At 42.5% G+C, this 16111-nt stretch overlaps 1 protein-coding gene across 2 annotated transcripts in view; it reads left to right on the top strand.

Moving 5' to 3' along the window:
- Nucleotides 1–16111, top strand: part of LOC106087135 (E3 ubiquitin-protein ligase TRIM9) — a 573450-nt gene that overhangs the window by 536365 nt on the left and 20974 nt on the right. For both annotated transcript variants that reach the window (XM_059365015.1, XM_059365016.1), the window contains one exon: nucleotides 14277–14510. In XM_059365015.1, the coding sequence (XP_059220998.1) occupies nucleotides 14277–14510 (234 nt within the window). The remainder of the gene's footprint in view (nucleotides 1–14276; nucleotides 14511–16111) is intronic.

The raw sequence follows: 16111 nt of genomic DNA on the forward strand, positions 1-16111 counted from the left end.
ACCATAATAAACACGTATGTTGACGGTCATGAGAGAATCCGTCGTACAATATTTCAAGCAAATCGTATAATAATTGCGACCTCTACAGGCTCAAGAAGTCAAGATCCCAGATCGGTTTATATGACAGCTATATCAGGTTATGAACCAATTTAAACCATACTTGGCACAGTTGTTGGATATCATAACAAAACACGTCGGGCCAAAATTCATTCAAATCGGATAAGAATTACGCCCTCTAAAGGCTCAAGAAGTATAGACCCAAGATCGGTTTATATGGCAGCTATATCAGGTTATGAACCGATTTGAACCATTCTTGGCACAGATGTTGGATATCATGACAAAACACGGCGTGCGAAATTTCATTCAAATCGGATAAGAATTGCGCACTCTAGAGGCTCAAGAAGTCAAGACCCAAGATCGGTTTATATGGCAACTATATCAGGTTATGAACCGATTTGAACCATTCTTGGCACAGATGTTGGATATTATGACAAAAAACGTCGTGCGAAATTTCATTCAAATTGGATAAGAATTGCGCACTCTAGAGGCTCAAGAAGTCAAGACCCAAGATCGGTTTATATGGCAGCTATATCAAAACATGGACCGATATGGCCCATTTACAATACCAACCGACCTACACTAATAAGAAGTATTTGTGCAAAATTTCAAGCGGCTAGCTTTACTCCTTCGGAAGTTAGCGTGCTTTCGACAGACAGACGGACGGACGGACGGACGGACGGACAGACGGACGGACATGGCTAGATACTTTATCGGGTCTCAGACGAATATTTCGAGTAGTTACAAACAGAATGATGAAATTAGTATACCCCCCATCTTATGGTGGAGGGTATAACAAGCCATGACAAGTCCACAATAAACCAAAATTTTAAAATTTATTGGGTTGCCCAAAAAGTAATTACGGATTTTTCATATAGTCGGCGTTGACAGATCGTGAGAAGACAACGCTATTACTGAAAGGAAGCAAGAAGGAGGTCAGTATAGCTATTGGTATCATAACGGGACACATAGGGCTACGAGCTCACCCATGTAAAATCGGTGCGGCAAGTGATCGCATGTGCAGGGCATGCGGGGAAGATGATGAGACGTTGGAGCATTTCCTTTGTCGGCTTTCGCGTCCAACAGATACCGGTACTTAGGTGGAGACACAATATCAGACATGAACCAACTTAGGGGAGTGGTATTGAAAACAATGAAGGATTTTGTAAGTAGGAAGGAATTCCTTACTCAAAAATTTCTTACTTTATAGTTTTTAGAGCGCACAACAAGCTGATTACTGGCTTAGGTGTATGTCCATAGTGGCATGGGGCGGATTAATATCTGCACCCTCTTTTCAACCTAACCTAACCTAATCTAATACCCTAGAAAGAAAGCGAACAGAGAGAAGATCTGATTTCTCGGTCCATGATCATGTCCTGTTATACACGAATAAAAATCAAGTAAAAAGGCGTTAAGTTCGCTTGTGACGAACTTTGGATATCCACCACCTCGGGTATATATGTATGCCACCTTTCGTCAAAATCTGGTAAATTTTTATGCTCCCATAGCAGCTATATCAAAATATGATTTGATTTAAACCAAATTCGTCACGGACATTTCGTGGTCTAAAAAGCACAAGTCATTGTTCAATTTTTGGTAGCCATGTACAAATATAGGCCGATCTGAAGCACGGATACGGATGTCGATAAGCCTAAAGTGAGTCACTATGTCAAATTTCAAAATCGGATTATAAATGTGCCTTTCATGGGCCCAAGATCTTAAATCGAGAGATCAGTTTATATGGCAGCTGTATGTCATAGGGCCTAACACAACTCCCTGTTCCAAATTTTGGCAAATTCGGACAATAAATACGCCTTTTATGGGCGCAAGACCTTAAATCAAGAGATCTGTCTATAATATAGCAGCTTAATCCTATATGACAGCTATATCCAAATCAGGAGCGATCTGAGCCAATTTAAAGAGGGATGTCAAAGAGCCTAACACAATTCACCGTTCTAAATTTCGGCGCCATCGGACACCTTTTATGGACCCAAAACATAAAATCGAGAGATCGATCTATATGGCAGCTTAATCCATATCTGGACCGATCTAATTGAAATTGAAGGACGATGTCGAAGATTTTACAAAACTCACTGTCCCAAGTTTCAGCGAAATCGGACAATAAATGCGCCTTTTATGGGCCCAAGACCTTAAATCCAGATATCGGTCTATATGGCAGCTATATCCAAATCTGGACCGATCTGAGCCTCATTACAGAAAGATGTCGAGGGGCCTGACCTTTCTCACTGTCCCACATTTCGGCGACATCGGACAATAAATGCGCCTTTTATGGGCCCAAAACCTTAAATCGAGAGATCGGTCTATATGGCAGCTATATCCAAATCTGGACCGATATCAGCCAAATTGAAGAACGATGTCGTAGAGTCTAACACAGCTCCCGGTTCCAAATTTTGGCTAAATCGGACAATAAATGCGTCTTTTATGGGCGAAAGACCTTAAATCGAGAGATCGGTCTATATGGCAGCTATATCCAAATCTAAGCCAAATGGAAGAAGGATGACGAAAGGTCTAGCGCAACTCACTGTCCCAAATTTCAGCAAAATCGTATAATAAATGTGGTGTTTATGGGCTTAAGACCCAAAATCGGCGGATCGGTCTCTATGGAGGCTATATCAAGATATGGTCCGATAAGCCCATTTTCGAAATTAACCTGCATATGGAAAAAAAAGAATCCGTGCAAAGTTTTAGCTCAATATCTCTAATTTTAAAGACATGATTTCAACAGACAGACGCAAAGATGTACGGACATGGCTAGATCGTCTAAGATTTTTACGCTGATCAAGAATATATGTACTTTATAGGGTCGAAAATGGATATTTCGATGTTTTGCAAACGGAATGGCAAAATGAATATACCCCCATCCTTCGGTGGTGGGTATAAAAAATAGGAGAAATGGATAATCAGATGGGGGGTGAAACGGTCATCCCCACGCAAGCACAGATGTGCCTTCGCCGGAGCTTAATGCACCTCCCCGGCGGAACATCCCGTCCCGTCATCAAATCTCAGTAGACCTTCCAGAGGTACGTTCGCAAGATCACCCAGTTGGCAGAAGATCCGTCTCCCAAGAAAGTAGAGCCTGCGCTCCTGCAGACCCGGACATACACATAGCAAGTGCTCGATAGTCTTCTTCTCCTCGTCATTATCGCGCCGTTATGAGGCCTTTGGCATAGTGTCAGTGTCTGGTTGTGACTCAGAGGTGAGTCACTTTTTAATTACGTTTTATCCACGGGCCTGATTGTATCCAATAGAGGCACACCTCTACTTTTACAACAGGATCAGAGAACAGATTATGGATATAACGCTTGTGATAAACAGAGGCGCGTTGAGGGTCTTGGAATGGACCGTCTCCATCCACTCCTTAACACAAGGGCATGCCTCTTATCCTCGCACTAGCTGACCAGGGCCCGGACTGTATCTGTAGGGAGTTGTCTACATCGTATGGTAGGTAAATGAAGGCCAAGAACTGTAATTGTTTGTGCGGTCTCTCCAAGGCCACTGTCGTTAAGTCCCCTTATCCTCGCACCAGCTGACCAGGGCCCGGACTGTGTCTGTAGGGAGTTGTCTACATCGTATAGTAAGTACATGGAGGCCAAGGTACATTGCATTGGCTCACCTCTCTGGTTGGTATCCGTGTGGTGTGCATTTGCGACATTCGTTAACACAAGGTTATGCCCCTTACCAGCTGACCAGGGCCCGGACTGTGTCTGTAGGGGGTTGTCTACATCGTATGGTAAGTACAGTAATGGCTTGCGCGGTCTCCAGGGCCACTACCATTAAGTCTTCATCGCTGAAACGAGAAATCAAAGTTAGGTTCAAATCCCTACAGCCTCCAATCTCACCTGCCGTTAGGGGAAGATGAGATTAGATTTCATCGATCTATAGCACAAGTTCATGCCCCTTATCCTCGGACCAGCTGACCAGGGCCCGGACTGTGTCTGTAGGGGGTTGTCTACATCGTATGGTAGGTACATGGAGCCCAAGACCAATTATGGCTTGCGCGGTCTCCAAGGCCACTACCATTAAGTCTTCATTGCTGAAACGAGAAATTAAAGTTAAGTTCAAATCCCTACAGCCTCTAATCTCACCTTCTGTTGGTGGAAAATGTCATTTAGATTTCGTAATCTGAGTCCACGAACCTTGCTACCTCGTAATTACGGTTCCTGAACTAGGGCCACATCAGTGCCATCTCCCCCCACAGTTATCAGCAACTTATGCGTGGTTGCCTTTGAGTTGTGAAGGTTAACCTGCACTAACTTTAGGCAACTCATGCAGCCTTGCTCCCTGGGTGGCGTTGACATCATCAGAGGACCCTGATCCAGAGATCCTTGCCATTACCTTTCTCCCTTGCCCTACCCCTTACAATTGTCCAGTTCTCCGCTAGAAGACGTTTATTCTGCTCTTTAGCAGCCTGAGTATGTCTTCGTCCCACACTCGCAACGTCGTCCAGCTCTATCTTCATGGCAGGCCAAAGAGGCATAAGGCCTCCCATGCATGTCGAAAGAAATTCCAATGTTTTTTTATTGCCGCATCCTTGACCTTGACGCTCCTTGACCACAAGACGCCGCTGAATAGCTTTCGCTGAAGCTCGAAGAATCTTCAACAACCATCTTTCCGTGGATAGCTCCCGCTGCTACATGCTGCATCATCAGTGTCTCTGTGACCTCCTTCCAAGTCTCATTGCGATTAAGACTTAAAGTGGGCCACATAAAAGCTGCGACCTGGCTAAAATTGAGGTCTTCCTTTCTAAGGCGAATAATTTCAAAGGAACAATACACTCCTGGAATGCTTTTAAATTTTCCTTGACTATGTGCTGTTTGTCCCACTGCTCATTCGTTATTCCTTGTATTCGTTAAGTAAACCCAAAGATAATACTCTTTCCCATTTACAGAACAACATAAAACCACCGCTGTATAGGCTTAGTTACTTCAAGCGTTAAATGTCTTTTAATCTGTTTTTTTTTTTTTTTTCATTGTGTTTTTGTGCCTTGCATTAAGTCTCATTTTGTTTTCTGGGAAAGTGCTGCGAAGGAAGTGTCTATGGCAACGAACCAACAAGCTCCGTTAACGACCATTTAAGTACGCGGCCATATTCTTTTGTCATAGTCGTTTCCCTGTGTTTTTCCTTTTTTTTTTTTGTTTGCAATCTTCAGAAAAGTGTGTACAATTTCATTCTGTAGATATGAAATGTTAAGTTTTTGCATGCCAAAGAAAGTAATTCTAGTGTAACGCTAGGTGAGGCAAAGCAGCGCCATGTCCTTACCCTGGAGTTCCTTTGGAGAGCTGTAAATAACAAAAAACGAGCTTCATGCCAAAGGATTGCTGTTGTGCACTCAGTCATGCGTGAGTGTCAATTGTGCAAATTGTCTTTAGCGCCAAGTTATATGCAATTTTTTTCGACATCGTAATCCCGTTACTTCGTGCTTTTGGTCAAAAAGAGTTTAATTTCCTTGGAGCCAACTCCCTCTGTTTCCGTTGCTTTGTTGAGGTTTTTATTCTAGTTTTCTTTTTAGCCTACGTTCATTCACCTTAACTTCGACTTTGATTGATGGCTTCCGCTGTTTTTAACTTAGACGCAAAATACGGCCTCTGAAACTTTTCGCCCGAAAGGAGTGTTTCTTAGGTTGGCAGCTTTAGCCGTAGTGTTTATTTTGTTAAATGCGTAATGCTATTTAATTTGGAAAATTGCCTTTAGCACTTTTCCCAGTACTGGAAGACGCTAAATATGTCTAGTCATAAATGCCTAGAAGCTTTTTCAATTACCAGCCCCACATTTAGGACATTGAAGTGACGGGAAATTGATTAGCGCTTCCAAAGGGTTTTAATTATTTTAATGGCCTGAAACGAGCGAATGAACGTTTGGGAGAGAAAGGATTAACAATTAGTTTAAAGATTTTGATTGTCGTTATCTGATGGGGTTATCATTTAAGAGCAAGAATTGTTTAAAAGTGTTTAACTTTGGCCAAAGTAATATGGTATTCGAGATAAAGTGGAATTTAATTCTAGATATCAGTGACAGTCCGTTACAGAGTGGTATTGACTACTATTGGGTTGCCCAAAAAGTAATTGCGGATTTTTTAAAAGAAAGTAAATGCATTTTTAATAAATCTTAGAATGAAATTTAATCAAATATACTTTTTTTACACTTTTTTTCTAAAGCAAGCTAAAAGTCACAGCTTATAACTGACAGAAGAAAGAATGCAATTACAGAGTCACAAGCTGTGAAAAAATTTGTCAACGCCGATTATATGAAAAATCCGCAATTACTTTTTGGGCAACCCTATAGTTGAGCCGGGTACGCTCCGCTGTGGGACAAAATTTGCCGTTTTTATTCGTCATGGGAGAGGCACATACCGGAGTGCTTTCTCCGCAGGATTCTGGGCCCGTGCCGGGATTGAAAAGAACCCCGAACCCTGGTTCTGTTCGGTTTGCCAGAACCGCCTCTATCATCGGTCGGTGTCGGTGAGGTGTAACCGGTGCGTGGAGTGGGTACATTTCCGATCTTGCTGTAGCCTCACTTCACTACGGGAGTATAGTCCTACTGGATATGTTGCAAGGTGCTTGCGAACATAGCCAGCAGTGGGTCACGTCCTCGTCGTCGGACTATGTGACTCCTTGACCTCTCCCGTGCGGCAGTATATGCAACGGCAGCATCCCAGCCCCATAATTTCCAGGCCAGTGCCGGAAAGTGTTTAATTTTTGCAACTAAACTGCCACAGACTCCGTGGCAAGATCGATGAGATTGTGGATTTTATGAGTCGGAAGAGCATATTGGTCGCAGCGATCCAGGAGACAAAGCTTATTTAAGGATCGCTCTAGCAATGAAGGTGGGGAATTGGCCTTCGGGATACACCATTCCGTGCAGTATAGGCCCATCTCGCCTGCGCCTGGCGCTAGTGACCCCTACATGGAGTGCATGGGGATAGCAATCAGGTCCGGTACTGCCGAGATAGAGCTCTACAACGTAGACATACCGCCGGTTGGTAGCTGTGTCCCAATTAAAGGTCAAGCTTACAACCCCGACATAAGTAGGTTACTATCTGGTCATAATTGTCTGGTTCTAGGGGACTTGCTCGCCTGACATCCCCTAAATTCCTGAGTGACATATCCTGGCAAGCCGTCATCTCTTTGGAGTCAAACTACCTCCCCATAATTCTCACCATCGACCGACCACCCGACTTCATAACCTCTGAGCGCCAGACGTTTCTCAATCAGAAGCAGGCCGTTTTGGCTGGCTTCAGAGAGTATACCAATCGCCGCTTCAGTGAACTGCCACCCCCCCTCGGATGTGCTAGTTGCCGAGAGGAAGGCAGTGGTACACGCAGACGACCGTGATGGGTTTTGTTGTATGGACCCCACTAACCCCAGAATCAGTGATCTGGAAATAATCAGGGTAATCAACGAATATAAGCGGAATTTGTGGCTAGAACACTTGGAGCAATGTAACTTAGGCACCGGTGTAGGCAAACTGTGGGCTACTGCTAAGTCACTCTCGAACCCCGGTAGACGGGATGACAGGACCTCAGTCACTTTTGGCGAAGTAACCGTGAGTGAGCCGAAGAGATGCGCCAGGTTGTTCAACCGGAATTTGGGGGAGTCGTACAGACCGATCTCCCTTCACTCACCAATAGCAAAGACCCTTGAGACATTACTCCTCCCGAGCCCCGAAGGAGAATTTCCATACAACGAGCATCAAAATGGATTTCGAAGACTGCATTGCACAACAACTGCTTTGCATGCCATCACCGCACACATTTGCCGTGGCTTCAGTCAGCCCACGCACAGTTTGCCATGGCTTCAGTCAGCCCAGTCCATGTGCTAGGACGGTGCTCGTGTGGCACTGGACCTATCGAAGGCTTTCGACACGGTCAGCCATGCCAAACTATATGAGGACATCGCCAGCACGTCCCTCCAGCCAGGCCTGAAACGCTGGGTCGGGAATAATCTGTATGGTCGCCAGTCATTTGTGGAATTCAGGGATAAGAAGTCCAAGCACCGTAGAGTGAAACAGGGAGTTCCACTAGGTGGAATGACATCTCCGGCACTGCTTAACCTCTACCTAACCTCCATTCCAACCCCTCCAGACGGCATACAGATCGTATCATATATGGACAATTGTACTATCATGGCATCGGGCCCCTTACCCATTGTTGACATCTGCGATAGGTTGAACGTCTACCTCAACAAACTTGCCTCATATTTCGCTGCAAGAAATCTGAAGATATCTGCCACCAAATCTTCAGCCATATTGTTCACTACAAATACGCGTGAGTTGAATACTGAGCTGACTGTGACGGTCGCTGAAGAAATGATTCCGACCATCAAGTGTCCCAAATACTTGGCGTCACATTTGCGATAAAGTCAAAACTAGAAACAAGGTCCTCAAGTCACTTGCTGACAGTACTTGGGGTGCAGACAAAGATCTATAAGATCGCTCTGAGGGTTTTGGGTCAATAAAGATTGAATGATACATTTATGTTTTGGTGGTTGTTGTTGTTCTTGTATCAGAGTATTGTACAAAGAGGCGGCAGCCCTTGCCGTTGAAGGATTCCATCGAGGCAATCCGGTACGTACAACCGGCTGCCATGGGTGGTGAATTGGAGTAGCCAAGTCGCTTGCCCCGAAAGTTGATATCAGATTCATACTCTACGCCCTCTACACTAAATTTGAGCCACATATGGCCATGATCGGTGTAAATGTCTGGTTTAGGAAGCGCTTATGGGGTGAGGCGTTCCTCAAACATTTGGCCATAAAACGGATATCAGATAACATTCCAGCTCCTTTTTGCCATAGTCAACAAATATGTCCACCCATGCACTAAGCCCAGCATCATGCTCTGTTTTAAAATTTCTTTTATTTAAGCCCCCTAATTGCCATTGGGTTAGCGGGAATTTATGTGGTGAGGCAACCCACAAAACACTTGGCCCCAATGTTGGATATAAAATTCTTTTAGTACCATCTAAATACCTTAAATTTGAGCCCCTAGTTGTCATAGTCCGTAAATATGTGCCTTGTTTGTTTGAACCCCATAATGTCAAGGCCATCAAATACGTTCTATTTGGTGGGTGCTATGGTAGTGGGGAGGCCTTTACACACATGGTCACGAATATTGATATCAAATTCACACTCTTCTCTCATATATCTTTCACTAGCCGTACCGGGCCCGCTCTGTTGAGCCTTTTTTAACTCTCCTCTATCATTTATGGGTTGGGACACTTCTCCCTGAATATGTATATCGAATTCGTCCCACTGTAACCTATGTCCGCCCATAACACTGAACGCCTGCGTTCAAATCCTGGCGATAACATCGGTCAAAATTTAAAGCGGCGGTATGTGAAAAATTCTCCACAAAGAGGTGTCGCACTGCGGCACGCCATTCGGACTCGGCTATAATAAAAGTCCCTTATCATTGAGTTTAAACTTGAATCGGAAAGCTTTCATTGATGTGTGAGAAGTGTGCCCCTTCTCGGTTCCTGGGTAAATTTCTACTCCACTCCCAAATACCTTTCTTTTGAGTCCTATATTATCGTATTGGTAAATATTTCCGGTTTAGAGAGACACTGGGCCCCTAATGTAAATATACGCTTGGTGCCCTACTTTTAAATACATTTTATATGGGCCCCATAATGGCATTATCAGTAAATAAATTCTGTTTGAGGTTGGGGTGGACCCCAGGGACTTTGACTCAAAAATGAGTATCAATCAGTCAATTTAAACATCAAATAGCTTTTACATAATAAGGAGGTGTTTTTTTAGGGTGGGGTGCTTCCCCAAACATATGGCTCTTCAATTGGATATCAAATTCGTCTTTATACCCTCCTCCTTAGCATGGGGGTATACTAATTTCGTCATTCTGTTTGTAACTACGCGAAATATTCGTCTAAGACCCCATGTATTGGGTTGCCCAAAAAGTAATTGCGGATTTTTCATATAGTCGGCGTTGACAATTTTTTCCACAGCTTGTGACTCTGTAATTGCATTCTTTCTTCTGTCAGTTATCAGCTGTTACTTTTAGTTTGCTTTAGAAAAAAAGTGTAAAAAAAGTATATTTGATTAAAGTTCATTCTAAGTTATTAAAAATGCATTTACTTTCTTTTAAAAAATCCGCAATTACTTTTTGGGCAACCCATATATTCTTGATATGTCGATCTAGCCATGTGCGTTCATCTGTCCGTCCGTCCGTCTGCCTGTCGAAAACACGCTAATTTTCCAAGGAGTAAAGGTAGCCGCTTGAAATTTTGCACGATTACTTCTTATTAGTGTAGGTCGGCTCAGATTGTAAATGGGCCATATCGGTCCATGTTTTGATATAGCTGCCATATAAACCGATCTTGGATCTTGACTTCTTGAGCCTCTAGAGGCCGCAATTCTTATCCGATTGGAATGAAATTTAGCACGACGAGTTTTGTTGTGATATCCAACAACTGTGCCAAGTTAGGTTTAAATCGGTCAATAACCTGATATAGGTGCCATATAAACCGTTCTTGGGTCTTGACATCTTGACCCACTAGAGGGCGCAATTCTTATCCGATTGGAATGAAATTTTGCACGACGTGTTTTGTTTTGATATCCAACAACTGTGCCGAGTTAGGTTTAAATCGGTCAATAACCTGATATAGCTGCCATATAAACCGATCTTGGGTCTTGACTTCTTGACCCACTAGAGGGCGCAATTCTCGTCCGATTTTATTGAAATTTTGCACGTAGTGTTTTATTATCACTTCCAACAACTGTGCTAAGTACGATTCAAATCGGTTCATAATCTGGTATAGCTGTTATATAAACCGATCTTGGATCATGACTTCTTGAGTCAATAGACCTCGCAATCCTCATCCGATTTGGCTGAAATTTTGAATGAGGTGTTTTGTTATGACTTCCAATAACTGTGCTAAGTATGGCGCAAATCGGTACATAACCTGATATAGCTGCCATATAAACCGATCTGGGATCTTGATTTCTTGAGCCTCTAGAGGGCGCAATTGTCATCCGAATTGGCGGAAATTTTGTACAACGGCTTCTCTCGTGACCCACAATATACGTGTCTAATATGGTCTGAATCGATCAATAGCATGATATAGCTCCCATATAAACCTATCTCCCAATTTGGGTCTTGAGCCCCTACAAAGGGGCCGAATTAACTAAAATATTTCACAATAACTTGTACAATGTTCCGCATTCATTTATTGTCCGAATCGGACTATAACTTGAAATAGCCCCATCGCATAATAGTTCTTATTCAATATTCTTTGTTTGCCTAGAAAGATATACCGCGCATAGAACTCGACAAATGCGATCCATGGTGGGGGGTATATAAGATTCGGCCCGGCCGAATTTAGCACGCTCTTACTTGTTTTCTTTTAGGCACTAGGTGAATTGACCTCAGAGGCGTTAACCTAGTTAAATACAAGACCTTCATCGAAGCGGCAAAGTGGTAAAATAAAGTTCGTTGAAGCCTGTCTTCCACGCAGGTCTAAGTGCTGAGTGAATGAGAGAGTGAGGAATCACAATGGAATCACAAATCTTCTCAAACAGCTAGGCAGCCATAAAAGCCCTGGAGTACGTATTTCTGAACTCAAAAACCGCCCTCGACTGTCGCAGATCTCTCAATGAGACGGCTGAACAGTCTAAAATTAAACTGTTCTGGGCACCGGGCCACAGAGATACCACAGGGAATTGTAAAGCGGATGAGCTTGCGGACTAGGAACTACCCTACACATTCCAGGGATAATGGGATCTGTGGGTATGCCTCTAGCAATATTTAAGCTAAGTTTTCCACACCGATCCCGATTGACAACGAATGACAGATGGTCACCAAGTGGGGGTTGTGAGCATTCCAAAAATATGTGGCCTTATCTAGACTTGAATAAGTCTACGGCTTTTGCAGAAGCCGTCAGGACATTGAAGAAGAAGAGATTATAAAACACATTCTGTATGTGTGTCCCGCACTGGCAGTCCTTCTTCTGTTGGTGTGGTCACCAATTGGGGATTGTGAGCATTCCAAAACTATGTGGCCTTATCTAGATTGGAGAGGTCTACCGCTTTGCTGTCACTGGCAAGAACAGACGTCTCAACCATTGTGCCCGTCAATCGGAAAACGTACTTACAGACTAAAGGTTGCCAATAACGACTTTTACAGAAGCCGTCAGGACTTCGAAGAAGAAGAGTATATAGAACACCTCCCGTGTGTGTATCCCGCACTGGCAGTCAGAAGGAGTTTCACTTTAGGTTCTCATTTCTTTGCCAACCTATCTGATTTAGCGGATGTGAACATTCGCAAGTTGTTGGGCTTTTAAATGCGATCTGGATGGTTCAACGGTAGGAACTAGAAGGCATCATCCTTCTTCTGTTCCTGTGGTATCGCAATGGACGAAAACGTCTAAGTGAGTCTGATAGCAGACTGTCACTTAAACCTAACCTAACTTACTTACTTACTTTAATTGGCTATGACAGAATATTTCTTCCACTAGCCGAACGTAGAATAGCGTTCCAAGCGTCCCGATCTTCTGCGCTCATTCCAAAATCTCTGACACCAAGTTTCGAGGTGTCTCCCACAACTTGATCTTTCCATCGGGCTTTTGGTCTTCCCGGTTTGCGGGTACCACCTTGTTTGCCTTCAAAAGACTTCTTTGCTGGAGCTTCTTCATCCATTCTGACAACATGACCTAGCCAACGCAGCCGTTGTATTTTGATGCGTGTAACTATGCTATCGTCGTCATACAACTCGTGGTTCATACGTCGCCTATATTCTCCGTTAACGCAAATTGGACCCTATATTCGACGAAGAATCTTTCTCTCAAATACTCCAAGCACTGCCTCATCAGCTTTCACAAGTACCCATGCTTCAGAACCATATAACAGCACGGGTAGTATCTGTGTCTTGTATAGTATAATCTTCGTCTGCGAAAGTTGGCCTTGTTTCTAAACTGCTTACTTAGTCCAAAGTAGCATCTGTTTGCCAGTATTATTCTTCGCTTTATCTCAAACATGGTGTCATTCGTTTCGGTTACGGCGGTGCCGAGGTAGATAAAGTTACTGACTATCTCAAAGTTGTGATTCACAACTTTCTCCATGTTCTTTATCTGCTCGGTTGTACAAGGCTTTTTGGGAGTGGAGACCATCCATTTACTGCTATACCCATTTTCACTGACTCTCTTGCGATTCTTTCAAAGGCTGCAGTTACTACTTCTGGTGACCGACCTATGATTTTATTTATTTTTATTTTTTATTGTACAAGGCTTTTTGGGAGTGGAGACCATCCATTTACTGCTATACCCATTTTCACTGACTCTCTTGCGATTCTTTCAAAGGCTGCAGTTACTACTTCTGGTGACCGACCTATGATATCGATATCGTCGGCATAGGCAAGTAGCATGTGCTCTCTTGTGATTAGTGTGCCATATCTATTCACTTCTAACCTAGTCTAACCTTTATTTGTTAGAGCTCGTACTATTTCCATAACTTTCTTCGTCTGGTATTAAACTGATACCAAAGGGTATTACAAATATTTGCCTATAACCTTTTTCTATAAGTGAAGCTTTTGCAGGGGTTATGGGCAGCTACCCCATTTGGCACTACAGGGAGGTCAGTGTCCGCATTTGAGATCAGTAAGGAACCTAGACATACTTAAATTCCCAATATGATCCCAATATGATCGATACCAAAGTTTGTAAAAACAACTCTCATAATTCGCCATATCACCATTTTGTTTAGAAAAATGAATAAAAATATATAGAAGATGCTACAGCAAGCAACATCTTGCAAAAACATTGCAATACGTAGTTCCCCGTTTATTCTGTCCTTAGTTAGTTTTACTACATTGTTTGGTGAATCTACAACATGTGTAGACACAATACTCTGACACTATAACATGGTCAACAAGAAATGGTGGTGAGACAAAAACTATGGCGGAAACGGAAAACCAGTAAATGCACTCACACCCACACTCACCCTAATATGCAAGCAGTAACAAGGAAATGCAATCAAATTGAATTTCCTGTTTATTGAATGCATGAAGGAACAAAGCTTATGGTGTACTCCTCGAGATTGGTTTGTCCAGCTGTTGGTTTTGCCATTCTCCTTTGGCTACGAGTACAACTTGTTGTAGCTCTTCGATTTATTGCATTTTTTTTTTTGTTTTTTTTTTTCTACTCCTATCACAAATTTAATCTCTTGGTGTTTTTTTCGCCTCTTGTTTCTTTACAGTTGCTTGGTTTACATTCGATCCTGTTCTCAGCGGCGGTCCTGGCTCCGGTCTCATCTTTAGTAACAACAACTCCACCGTATCGGTGGAAGGTTGGGAACATCGAGTGGCCTTGGGTTCTGTGGGCTTTTCACGTGGCATACACTATTGGGAATTTACCATAGACAATTATACGGCAGATACGGATCCAGCTTTTGGTGTAGCACGCATTGATGTTAATCGCAACAAAATGTTGGGTAAGTACTGTGTGATAAGCATAAAACAATTTTCGTAAGCAGTGCATAAAACAATTTTGAAAACCACAGCAAAGTTGGGTGGATAAAGGGACTTGACTTGTGTGTTAAAGTTGCCAGAGTTTTAGAAAAAAGGAAAAAAACGGTAAGAAAGGAATTAAGGACCTTTTCTTGGCATAATGAATGATTTGAAGGAAGAATCTCAAGAATCACAAATAGTGGTAGTGGACTTTGAAGAGAGAATTTTTGAATTAGGATACCATTTTGACTGTGTGACTTATGTACAGTAGGGTGAGTCGGAAAGACTTGTGCCTTAATGTTGTCAGAGTTTAACAAAAAAGAAGAAAAAAAGCTAAGAAAAGGAATTAGGGGTTCTTTTTTTGGCATAATGAATGATTTGAAGGAAGAATCTTAAAAATCACAAATAGTGACAGTGGACTTTGAAGAGAAAAATTTTGAATTAGGATACCATTTTGACTGTGTGACGTATGTACAGTAGGGTGAGACCGAATGACTTGTACCTTAATTTTGCCAGAGTTTAACAAAAAAAAGAAAGGTAAGAAAAGAAATTGAAGACCCTTTTCTGGGGATAAAGAATGATTTGAAGAAAGAATCTGAAGATTCAAAAATATGATAGTGGACTTCAAAAAGGGAAAAATTTGAATTTGGATACCATATAGACTGGGTGACGTATGTACAGTAAGTAGGGTGAGACCGAATGATTTGTACATTAATGTTGCCAGAGTTTAACAACAAAGAAGAAACAGCAAAGAGAATACATTTAAGACCATTTTCAGGGGATAATGAATCTCAAGATTCAAAAATGTGATGAAAGGAAAAATTTTGAATTTGGATACCATATAGACTGGGTGACCTATATACAGTAGGGTGGTTCCGAATGTTTCCGACAGGGACAAGATAGTACCCTCTAAGCTGGAACTACCCTCAATATTACTAGCAGGCCTAAACCAAATGGACACTTAAAGGGGGGGTCCACATCTCTGGTCTTTCATTGGATGTTCATAGTATATTACCACAGTTTCTATCTCTTTCTTGCTTTTGTTATACCCTACACCACCACTGTGCTACAGAGCATTATAACTTAGTGAAATTGTTTGTAACACCCAAAAGTAGGAGAGATAGACGCCTTGATAAGTATACCGATCGACTCAGAATCACTTTCTTATTCGATTTAGCTATGTCCGTCTGTCTGTCCATCCGTCTGTCTGTCCATCCGTCTGTCTGTCCCTCCGTCTGTCCATGTTAATTTGTGTACAAACTACAGGTCGCAATTTTCATCCCATTGTCTTCAAATTTGGTATGGGCATGTTTTTCGGCCTAAAGACGAAGCCTATTGAAATCGGAAAAAATCGGTTTAGATTTGGATATAGCTGTCATATATATGTTCGTCCGATTTGCAGAAATACTGCAATAAAATGGTCATTTGTTCACCGATTCTCTCGAAATTTAGCAGGAAGGATTTTCTTATGATTCCCGACTTTACAAATGAATTTCATAGAAATCGGTTCAGATTTAGATATAGCTCCCATATACATGGTCGTCCGATTTGCAGTAATAATGCAATAAAATGGTCATTTGTTAAC

Source organism: Stomoxys calcitrans, chromosome 3 (genome assembly GCF_963082655.1).
Source record: "Stomoxys calcitrans chromosome 3, idStoCalc2.1, whole genome shotgun sequence".
In the NCBI taxonomy this organism is placed as follows: domain Eukaryota; kingdom Metazoa; phylum Arthropoda; class Insecta; order Diptera; family Muscidae; genus Stomoxys; species Stomoxys calcitrans.